The sequence below is a fragment of the Athene noctua genome, chromosome 2 (genome assembly GCF_965140245.1).
Source record: "Athene noctua chromosome 2, bAthNoc1.hap1.1, whole genome shotgun sequence".
Classification (NCBI taxonomy): domain Eukaryota; kingdom Metazoa; phylum Chordata; class Aves; order Strigiformes; family Strigidae; genus Athene; species Athene noctua.
In genome coordinates this window covers 54,478,488-54,490,754 of record NC_134038.1, presented here as the reverse complement: position 1 = coordinate 54,490,754, position 12,267 = coordinate 54,478,488, and the positions used below count along the sequence as shown (strand labels likewise).

General features: G+C 37.2%; 1 protein-coding gene across 5 annotated transcripts in view; it reads left to right on the top strand.

Annotated features, from left to right (window-relative positions):
- The window catches only part of DLGAP1 (DLG associated protein 1), a 422,469-nt gene that overhangs the window by 288,367 nt on the left and 121,835 nt on the right, over positions 1–12,267 (top strand). For all 5 annotated transcript variants that reach the window (XM_074899140.1, XM_074899141.1, XM_074899142.1 and 2 more), the window contains one exon: positions 4,025–4,239. In XM_074899140.1, coding sequence (XP_074755241.1) covers positions 4,025–4,239 — 215 coding nt within the window. The remainder of the gene's footprint in view (positions 1–4,024; positions 4,240–12,267) is intronic.

Here is a 12,267-nt window from a genome sequence, read left to right as displayed (position 1 = left end):
TCTCTTAAATACTGAAACCTTACTAAAAAGAAAAAAAGAGGAAAAGGAAAAGAAAAAAAAAACCCACACTCAGCCTTAAATATCTGTAAGAAAACTGCGCAAACTGTTTAACTAAAATAGATCTTTAATCAAATAACTATTACATTCTTCTACTGCAGATTTGTCTAGGCACACAAGATAGTTTGTACAAACACTCTGACTTCCTCAATGTGTTAACTGAAATTAGAACCATATCTGGGTTGATATTTTAGGCTGTTTTCTAAATATGGATATTTTTCCTAACGATAGCCATTCTTTACTCTTTGGCACATACAGGGTTTATTCTTAAACCCTTAAAATGGTAATGGAACTTGGGCTGCATTCATACACTTTCCTTGGGTTTGCACATGCAGGTAACTTCCAGTACACAAACCAGGCAGTGGGTTTGTGGTGCTCCCTGAGACTGCTTTGCCCCTGATCTCTGTGTGGACAGCTCAGCTTTTTCTGCACCTAGAATGTTTAAGAGGTGGAAGAGCAGCTAAAAAGGTAGCATGATGTTTTCCAGTGGTTGCTCACTTCACTGGGTGAACAGAGCTCAAACTGGAAACTTCCACCCAACACATCATACAAATTCTGGGACTAGAGCAATGCATTCAAAACTCATCATGGTACACAGTGTTTGCTTGTATAAATATAAAGTTTTGTGGTAAATTCATTGCAGCCAGCTTTCAAAACTTGGCCTATCATATCTAAATAATTTTGAGATGCTTTGGGATAAGAGGTATTGTACTTATGTATGGAGTTACTGATAACAGAACTCAAGAATTTCAGAGTTATGGTGCCCACAGCAACTACATGTTATCACTTGTATTGCACCTATAAACTACAGCATTAAATTTAACAGTATGCCTATTATTTCATAAAACTACAAGTGTTCAGCCTGCCTGAATTATGGATGCTATATGAGCACTGTAACTTTAACTCCCCTGACTTTTTCTGTTAAAGACACCAACCTTAACATTATAATAACATTATTTTATTTAGTGCATTAAAGATTGATTCACTATTTTTATGAGAAAAAAGCACAGATCTTTAACTAAAGCATAATGAATAAAATTTTAAACAGATTAAAGTGTATGTCCTCTGAGAAGTCACAGATTACATGCTCAGATATCTAATATTTGCCTGAAAAGTGATTGGAAAAACACTATTACAGGTTTTAAACTTCTGACTGAAGTCTGAGCATGTCATCAAAATGTCAGCCGAACTTGATTTCTACTAAACCTGCGTTAACTTCTTTTTTGAACATGAGTGATTTGAAGAGTCAAGGTTTTACAGTTGACAAACAGGAGCTGTAGGTTCCAAAATGTATGTGAGGGGTGGTATGAACATAGATTGTATTTCTGCTGTCTGATGATGCTGTAGGGCTAGGACCACTCCAAGAAAAAGACCTGAAAAAATATTGTCCTCTGTCTGTCATAAGTGGCTGGAGGAGGAGTGTAAAATGCTCCATAGTCTTGGATATTAAAAATCAGAATCAAAACCACTGCCAAGTGCACTTCCTTTGCACTTTACAAACATTTACCCACCAGGAAACCATCAGCTTTCCAGACCTGGGGTCTAGGCATAAACTTAAAAGCCACAGAATTAAGACTTTTCTTTTTCTTTTTTTTTATTTGATGTGGAAACATATCAGAGACATATATTCAATCCTGTTCCTTCAGTGGGTTCTGTCAGTACTTAGTACTCTCAGTCTGTAATACTCCAGTTCTTAGTTAGTCTTACCCTTTTCTAGAAGACTATTTTCGGTGGTTTTAAGTGTATTTCCTCAATTATTTCCTATAGATACACAATTCTGCAAGCCACTGTTCAATAAGAAACCTGGGCATTGAAATATATTCCTGCCTTAAGTAACTTATATTCTTGAAGCCCGGACAAATATCAAAGAAAAAAAAAAAAAGAAAAAAAGAAAAAAAGAAAACGGCAACAAACTTTGCATGCTGCTGGAAGAGAAGAATTTAAATATTTCACATAAGTAGAGTTACCAGAGTCATTAACTAAAGAATATTTAAAGAAAACTTGGAAATTTAAAAGGCACAAGGAAAGAATTGGTTAAATAAAACATGGAGCAACTGAGAAGGAAGTCAGTCCTGGGACACTGTCGTAAGTTTCATGACAAACTGTCGTAAGAAGAAATGTTGATAAAGATACAAACTAGAGTAACTTCCAGGATTAAATCTTAAGTCCTCTGCGGAAAATATCAAAGCTCCAGTTGAGCTTTGTTCAAGAAAGATCTGGTAGAAAAGAGAGAGCTTAGACTGAGCACAAGAGGAAGGAAGGACTTGTTTGAGCCTGGAATTTCAAAACCTTGAATCATGATGTCAGCAACAGGAAAAAAAGAGTCAGTCAAGGAAGAAAACTGGAAAGGTCTTGGGTTTGAAATCAGCATGAAGCAAAGCATGGCTTATGAATAGTTTGGTTCATTAATTATAATTAGTTATAAGCCCATGAATTCTTAGGATTATTAAATATCTTTTTTCATTTGTATAGCACAGGGGCTTTTGGATTTCAGTTTATAGCAGCATAGATTGGTAAAATGTCATAAAAATTTGATCTGCATTGACAGTAACATTTGAAAGGCTGGTTTTAGGCTTACGTTTGTAGTGAGAATCAACAGCTAAACTGTTAGTAAGCAGTCCAGTGTTTCAGTTTTGGTTGTCTAAACAAGCTGGCATGTAAATGCTCTGGCTGAAGTTTGGGAAGCAATGTATGTACAAGATATTCAGCAGAAGTTAAATGTTGAAGAACACACTCTCCATAGAAAAGAGACACCCGGTGATTATCCTGGTAGATGACAGTATTCGTAAGCTGCTGGACAAATTTTAGCAATCCAGATTTGAGACCCTTTGTTTAATATGGCTTGTAAGGGTTTCTGAGCATTGTAGTTATAACTTGCTTTATAGAGTTGATTCACTAAGAATAACCAGAAAAGCAGCAAATTAAAAATTTACAACTACTTTTATTTAAATCTAACACAAAATATGTTTAACTAAAAAGCGCTTTTGCAGTTTCACCTTTACTATAAAAATGGAGTTTCTGCAAAATAACTTCAGGACAACTCCTTCAAGGACCCTGTTCCATTGCATGTTGTTTCTGTTCTCACAGAAAAGAGAAGGGTGTTGGTTTACAATGGTTAGAAGCCCCAGGAGCAGAAGAACAGAGAGGATGGGTGGGCAAGAGCACCAGCACCATGTTCTTGGACTGTCCTCTGCTATGTCCCAAAATCTCATGAATGCACATCCCCAGTGTTCCAGATTTCCAATGCAAAGAATGGACATCACTTACTTCAGATCAAGAGGAATAAAGTACATCAGTAAGAAGAAGAAAAAGAAGGGAATAATGACTTGTATGACTCAGACACTCAGACTAGCATAATTCGAAAGGAGGATCCCTGCAAGTTCATGGGTGTTTAGTCTCACTAATTATGCTATAGAAGCAATAGTAGTATAATTTCATACTTGCAAGCCTACTTTTGTGATGATTAATACATAGCTCTACTAATTTGAAATGTATCTTGAACCAAAATCGTCCTGGTGAGTGTAGCTAAGTACACTCAGTCTGAAAAGATTGTGATATAGGGATTCGTATTTCATCTTTTGTGACTCCCTGAAGGTGTTCAAAAGGTTGAGCTGAACCAAAAATACTCTGATCTGGTTTGTAAATGCTTTGAATGAAAACCACCAAATAAAAAGATTTATCCAGCCCAATATTAGACCTAACTGAGGCTCCTATGTCAACATGTTTGCTAGAAACTTCCCAGATAAGAGGTGGAAAATAACATACTCCAGAGGTGCTTGTGACCATGCAAGGGGAGAAGTGGCCCTCCACTGCAAACAGCAGGCCATGGTCAAATGGGATTGAGGATGTGCCCTTGGCCATGAGAGTTCTTGTTATTGCTCTGTTGTGGTTTAGCATGATCAAATCTTGCTGTGCAACTATATCAGGGAAGAGTGCACTGATAAGAGAATTGTGTTTATCACTTAAGGTTCCTCAAGATGAATGGACTGGATTCACTCCACGAGGGAAAGATGATGAGATCCCCTGCCGACGAATGCGTAGTGGCAGTTACATCAAAGCCATGGGGGATGATGACAGTGGAGACTCAGACTCAAGTCCGAAGCCATCTCCAAAGATTGCTGCACGGAGAGAGAGCTATCTCAAGGCCACCCAGCCATCCCTTACAGAGCTCACCACTCTCAAGTAAGTCTGTGTTTTGCAACATCATATAGAGGTCTCCATTAAGACATACATCTTCTGTTCCTATTTGTTTCTACTCTTTACTTGTAGGCACCAGTTAAGGAAGGTATTTAAACAAGTGTGTTCAGTCATGCTTATTTTTGATTTTTATTTTTTTTTCTGAACAAGAGTAGATTTGGTAATGTATTTCAATACTATTCTGTAAAGGGACCCTACTACTTGTGCTTTCGAATTTGCAAAGTATTTCAACCTGTTACTGTTAAGTGAGTATTAAGGTATATACAATAGGCCTATTCTTTAAGTACTTTGCTGAATTATAGCTTTGGCCTGTGAAAGCTTTGCATAATTGTGTATTTATATATACTCAACATGTGAAATTAGCCCTAAGCTAGTCTTTGAAGCCCATCAGAGAGCACCTGACATTTAATTAAAAAGAACAATGACTGTCTGAAAATAGACAAATCCATGGTTTCCACTCTTTAGTTCACTCAGAATTGCACTGTATTTTGTGAAGAAATATAACCAAAACTGATTTTTTAAATTGTTTGTAAAAGATTTAATCAAGAGGAATGATGAATTTATGGGTTTTTAATGTCACTTTGTGTTTTTTCTTTTAAAAGAGCCACCAAATTCTCTTGAAAATTGCACAAATGGATAATTTTGGTATTAGTGTTCTATTTTAAATTATTCTAAAATGGAGAGGTCCACTAAAGCAAGAAAATAAATTATATCCATAAAAGAAAATACTGTGGATTTAAATCAACAATTGTTTCTGTCTGTCTTCTGCAAAATTTGTAGCTATAATAGTGAATCATAGTTCACTGAACCAGAAATAACCTAATTTTAGTATAACTTGCCTAAGGCTGTAGCTTTAAAATGAAAAAAAAAAAAAAGAGCTATATCTCTTCTAGTATCCGTGATTAGTGACAGAAGACTCCTTTTGCGTTTCCCTCATTAATTTCCTCTCCTTCCTTGTCCTCCGCTACCCCATTTTTTCCCCGAGACCTCATCTGAGAAATAGATTCTAGAGAAAAGCGTTTGATCCTTGTTAAGAATGTCATGCTCTTGACATCAGTGATGAATAGACCAGAAGAAAAAGACATGCTTATTGCAGCTCCCCATAGCAGCCTGCCTGACTTTGTCTCAGGGGAAGCCAGGAATTGCTTCTGCTCCATCTTTCCATTACTGTCCAAAGGAGAAAGCAGTCTCATTTTCTGCAGGGATTTTCACAAACTAGCTGGCGCTTGCTCAAGGAATACGGTGATTCCTCTCATCATCCAGCAGATTTTACGACATCCTTTCCTGAGCCAAAACTCCTCCTCTGAGATCAGTTAGTGCAACCTCTGCAAGGTGAACATAAATGTTACATACCACCACAAACTCCCTAAAGCCATGCTTTATGTACAGACACACTACTGGGCATGGAGCTTATCCTCTTTGAGGCTTAGGAAACATGTGTTCCATAGTTCCATGATATATATTTGAAGTACAATGCATCACAGTAAGTGTATTTGTCTTGGTCATTTCTGTTCTCTGTGGATAGGACATTTGCAAAAGAATGCAGAATTATTAAAAATACAAAGTCCTGCGTGTCACTATTCACGCACAGAGGATGTTAGATCAGAGGAGCCAGGCAGCAGAAGCTTTTGGGTTTATCTTTGAAGTCATTATAATTCAGCAAAGTGCTTGTACAAATACTTCATTTCACATGTGTTTTTTAATCCCTTCCTATTCAGGAAAGCTTTTAGGAATGTGCTTAATTTTAAATTGCACTCTGTAAAATTCATGTAAGTTTAGGACCTATGCAGAAGTAGGATGTAGATCACAGGGTAGAAGAAAGAAGGGGAAAATGGTCAATGGTAGTAAAATAGAGGACAAAATATGAAATAACCTCTGTTTCACTGACTTCTCAGCATAAATAGGGATGAAGTAGAATTATTTTTTTTTTAATCTATTATGGTACTTTATAGAAATATGTCTTCCTGGGAAACCTTTCCACTTTCAGAGACAAATTGTCTAATACATAATTATGCATTGCTTTTATTCCTTTCTGTTGAACATGATCATTTGGAGGGGGGGGCGGGGGGAGACCTAGCCAAGTGCTTGCTCTGCGAATTGAAGTCTTCTGTTAAGATAGGTCTTTTTTGCAGACTGCTTCATACTTTCTTAGGAGCATGATTTGACCTTGACCATGACATTGCTTGTTCATCCCAGGGCTACCCTGATTAGTCTGAGAGTTGTGATAGTTTTGCTGGCATGTCAGCCAGGGACTAAATTAGGGCCTCTAACACACTGAATATAGGTCATCAAGCAATTGTGTAATGCATGATAACAAGTTATTTCCTTGGCTTGCTGTTGGCTTGAGTTCAGTTCACACCTGAATAAGAGCTTTATGGAGATGAGCCAAAAACCACTCTAGTCAGCAGGCAGCCTTTTACTGACACTAGTTGACTTTCTAGCTGACCTTTCAGGACATTATTAACACCTTAAAGATGAGTGGTATATCACTTCTTTAATTATGTTTTTTCCATCAATGAAGAAGACACCTGTGAAAGCGTCATTTCTACAGTGGTAATTGTCAGGGATCTTCTGCATTTCTTTCTGCTACTCTCTGTTTTCTGTATGCAGGCTCTAGTTGGCTTTACTTTCATCTTTGGCAAAGCAAACAACTTAAAAACATGTTCCCTTTTGCTTTCACTGTTGTTTTTGAAGGGATTTTTCATCTTGTGGGACTTTTCCTCTCTGAGTACTTTAAGTCTAATATTGGTCTCACAACCCACGCTGTTCCTCCCACCTACCTACCTACCATTGCTCATGTGCCTACTCTTCTAAGAAAGGGTTTTCATTATTACCAATGTTTCTTTTTATATAAGGGATAACTTTTGAACAGCACAACCGTGTCATATCTCCTTTACGTAATACAAATTTATTTTCCTGGTTTTGCTGAGGTTTTTTTCTGGCTATACCTTACAATCTCCCTCCTACAATATTCCTCCCATGCCATGGTTTCCATGTGGTTACAGCACATGTGTCAAATGCTGTGGTACCATTCTGAATAAAGCACAGCTTGCTGTGATCTTGAAATACACACCTCCGCTGCTGCACTCTCATTATCCTACCAGGAAGCAAGCAGCTTTTTCTCTCTGTCTTTACTGGCAGTATCCTCTTGGTGTTTAATCTTCCAGTCTAGATAAACTGATCCAGCTGAAAAAAAAAAAAAAAAAGTGACATTTTCTTGCCCATTCCTGAAAAGAGGCAGAAGTTTATCTTGCACTTGTAAGCAGATGGAAAATGAACTGGTTAGCTAACTTCTAAAGAAGGTGCAGGCCACATAACTGACATTTCTATTACAGCTGAGATTGTTTCGGGACATATTGCTTCACTATCTATACTGTACCTTGTTTATGTTTAGTCTGGTTTTCATTGGAAAAAAAAGTACAGAATTACATTGTCTGTCCATATACAACCTGTCACCTCCACCTCCCAGTAGCTTTTGAATCCATTGGCCAACTTTAACCAAGTTTCCTAGAGAGACTGAAGTCTGAAAGATACTAAGTTCCAGCAAAATTTATGTAGATCTGTAGCTGGATAATGCAGAGAAAGATCTGCAGTCATCCTTTGCGATCTCTTGAAGGATTGCGAGTAGCTGGTGAGTTAGCACAAGGTATAACTTGATGGCAGCACTTTCCCAGCCTAAAAGATGAGGAATATGGGAGGGACTGGAAAACTCTGTTGAGGACAAGAGGTCTAAGAGCACGTACTCACTGCTTAAAATATGGGTTCAGATTCTACTTCCTAACACAATATTGCTCCTACTGTGGGGACTTCAGCCACTTGAGTCTTCTGCACTTCTTTTTTTAATTTTTTTTTTCTAATATATTACAGTACTTAATGGTAGCCCATTTGTGGACATTTTACATGAATTTTGGGTTAAATACATTTACAGAATTGTTCCTTTGATCTCCTGTTTGATGATACAAACTCTTTTCTGAGACAAGTTATACTCTGATCACCAGTGTATTGACAATTTCAATTGTCTTGATGCTTTGCAGATGCATTTGTAGAACTCATATAAAAAGGACAGAAAAAAGAACAGAAATTAGTTTTTTCTTAACAAATCTTAACTTTCAAGGTATTTTAAACGACCTTATCATGGTTTTCCAGTCAGCTGTGACTTAAAGAAACAAAATTATAAACACATTTTTCAATGACCACCAAGTTACACCACTATGATGAAAAGAGTATGTGAGCATATAAGCAAAAAGCATTAGGCTTTTCTCCTTTTTATTCCATAGTAAAGAATTAATCTGTGTAACTTCCATCATAGCTACATCTGTTCCTGTGATTTACTGCATAGATGAGTGATACTTAGAATAAACCAATTCCTAACTTTAAAGTTTATCAGAGACATTCCAAAAATGATACCTCAAAATCAGTGCATGTTATTTGTGTACACCCAGGCTTGCATTTTAATGTGCAAATACAAATAGCTTAAGTACTTTCCACTTGTATGTTTATGGGAATCTGAAGATAAAATTGTTTTGAAAACCTCTGTGCCATTTTTCTTAATATCCTATAAAATCACAGTAAACAATCAAGATCAGTTAAGAGGCAGAATCTGGTAGCAAATTTAACAACAGTGACAAAAGCAAGAAGAAAGAGGTAGATCTGATTTATACATCCTGAATTCCAACTTTTCATCAGCGGTCTGAGAATTGATCAGGTCAATTCCTGGAGGACAAGCCTTCAAGCTAGGGTCAACCTAGGTTACAACTCTGCGAGGATGACTTGCCAAAAAATTCCATCCACCCCATTGTTGCATAGTATAAGATATTTCAGATAAAAAGTCCCCTGATCCTTGTAAAATTCAGGAAATTTCAGTCAAAAGTGTTTTATAATCTGCAAAGCTCCCAAATAATTTTTTCTGGTGGTAATTTGTGGTGATCAGGATGAAGGTTATATTCACTCATGGGCAGATCCATATAGACTGATGGGAAGGTAAAGTGCGTCATCTGCACTGGGTGAATTAAGTGAAATTGCATAATGTCTGTTTTCAAATTATGCTAGGACTGATGTGAATGAAAGGATGAGCAAAAGTCCAAAAGCTTTTTACACTAAAGACATCAAAGTATATGTCACATGGCAAGGATGTTGATAAATGTTAGCTGCAAAGCTGAAGGTCATTACAGCTTTGATTTTTCCTGTAATGATACAACACATACGTTTGTGTACATAGATATCTTCATGGCTTCTCAAACTGAAATATGTAGCGCTCGGAAAACTATGGAACAATATCAACTCTGGAGATGGTTCTCCCACTTTCTCAGCTTTTCTAAAAAAATGCTCTTGGGAAGTGTCTGTACCTAAGGAAATGAGAGGGGTTGGTAAGGATAGTTGTAGCCTGACACACTGGCTAGGCTCTTCTGGTGTTTGAGCAAACTGAAGCTGATGTACTTACACTGCACTTCATACAGCGTAGCATACATCCTTAGGTATCAACACCATCTTGGACTTAGGAATGAGGTCCTATTTAAGGTGGGTCTATATTACTAAAACATGCTCCAAAATATCCCCAGAAAAAGATGTCATATAAACAAAAGCATACTCTTTTTAAATGGAGGTGTTGTCTTCATTCTGCTAAAATTAATGAAAATGTCCCATTAGCTTCAGTGGCACAGGTCACAGATGGGGGGAAGGGAGAGGGAAATATGAGGGTGATGCAGTATCTCATCTTCCTTATGGTGAATATTTTTAGACACATGCAGGGAAGCTTGTTAATTTTCTTTTTTGTTGAGTGATTTCCAATTAGGGAACAATGACTTTCCTAATTAGTACAAAAGGAATAAGTCTGATTAATCTTTTATTAGTGTTTTACAGTATGTTTCTGGTATAGTTTTTTCATTGTTTTGTGTTGCAGTCTGTCATTTTTATCAAACCTTTAGCTTGGGAAAGAATTGTTTCCCTTTTCCTTGAGGTGTGTTTTGTTTGTTTGCTTGAAGTGAGAGGTTTTTTTATTTCCCATGGAAGAGTCTGGAGCATCTCCATGAGCAGCCACAGGAATAGTATTCTGAAACTATTGTTGGCCTAGGTAGTAGCTTTCCCAGCCTGCAGTCACTGATGCATGATATATTACTTACCTTCTTATTCATATTATTGCAATCCCTTCTCTCTTCTCTCTGAAAGCTAGGGAGAAGTTGTTGGACACGTTTCTCACTTTTCAGGCTCATGTGTCAGGTATGATTAAATTCAGTGAATAATTTATAAGAAGAAAAGTTGAAAGGCAAGACAATTAAAAATATATTTATTTTGAGGTACTAGGTGAGCATACATCTGGAGCCAATGGTTTCCTTATAGCAGCTGACATATGTTTTATTTACATGATATTTAAGGAGCAGAGGATATTGATTATTGAAGGAACTTAGAGCTTGGAGCTTTTAACGAGCAGTTGCAACTCTCCACTGGTGGATATATAAAGCATGTTCGGTCAGTTAACACTTAATATCACTGATGGGCATGGGAGAAAGCTTTTGCCCCATGGCAGCTTCCCTTCCCAATCCCCTCACACAAAGGTTGGTGTGCTTTTACATCACAGAAATTAACCCACTCATCCCACTGTATGATCCTCCCTGGAGACAGGGCATTCCTACAGTTCACTACATAGTACATAGGTAGAGTGGGCACTCCTCCTCTCTGCTTCTGTGATGATCCTCACCAATTTATCTTGCAATGAAAAGGAGATTCCCTAGCTATTACAGCCTCACTGCTAGCAGACGTTGCTTATCCCATCATAAAACTTACCCTTGTGTCAATTCACACCTAGCTCCATATGCCCTTATGCCCTGTTACGTCAGTATTGTCACATTTGCATAATGTTATTTCTTGTTTCTCTAAGAATTTTGTTGTAATCTGTGACCTATACTACAGTTGTTGCCTCACTTCTACTTTTACCTTTACTTGCTGAAATTTGAGGCAATGAAACAGTTACAATTAATTACATAAGAATAAACATGGGCCAAAAGAAAAAAACATTTAATTTTGCTAGTCAAAGTTTGATCTTTTGGTAATACTGGACCAGAGTTTTGGAAGTCGATAATTTCTTAAAGAAAAACTGCAACCTCATTTAGATAATTGCCTTACTTGCAGAAATTAAAATCCTTGTCCTGCAGCTAGTCATCTGTCTTAACTTTGCTTAAGATTTAGCTTTATGTTAGACGTAGCTACAAACGAAAGTGAGGACTTCCAACTTTTTAGCTTCTCTTACTCATTTTAGAGCAAATGATCTTGGTGAATTCAAGTCTATACCATTGTCTGTTTTAAAAAGCAAGCTCTGTCACTGTACTTCATGGGTTAAATGGGCATTTCTAAGGCTTGCTTTAAGGAACGCAATTATAATCCCCGAACCAAGATGTGTTTTTCAACCATCTCTATCAGGGTATAGTTTTTCACATGGCCAACTTGCATGTTTGTGTGCAAAACAGGTCTTGTTTATTTTTAGCCCTACTTCTGCCCACCTACTTAAAAGGCTGCCTCAGAAAGGAAGTTAATAATGTCCAGTGGGGACAAGAGAAGAAATGCTGCCTGAGACTATAAGGACATACACAAGCTATATGTTAGGAAAATTTTCCTAATGGTAATGATAGTTAAGCACAGGAGTGGCTTGCCAAGAGAAATCACTTCACTGGACATTTTCAAGAAAAGGGTAGGAAATGTCTGTCAGGACAAATTTAGGTATTGCTGATCTTGCTTTAGGGTCAGGGGAAGGACCAGATGACCTCATGAAGACCCCTCCAGACCTATCTAAGATTCTCCGTCTTTCTCAGGATATTAAATATACCCACTATCACTGTTCTTACTTCTTTTTCTTGACTTATTTTTTAAATATAAAAATAAAATCCTCATCAGGACCAAATTATTCCTGAAGGCCTGCTGTTGAATAGTAAATATAGATATCCCACCCACAGGAGTGTTGCGCAATTCTTTCATGTATTTTAAATATTATTTCACTGCTAGTGTTTTGAAATTATGTTCCAA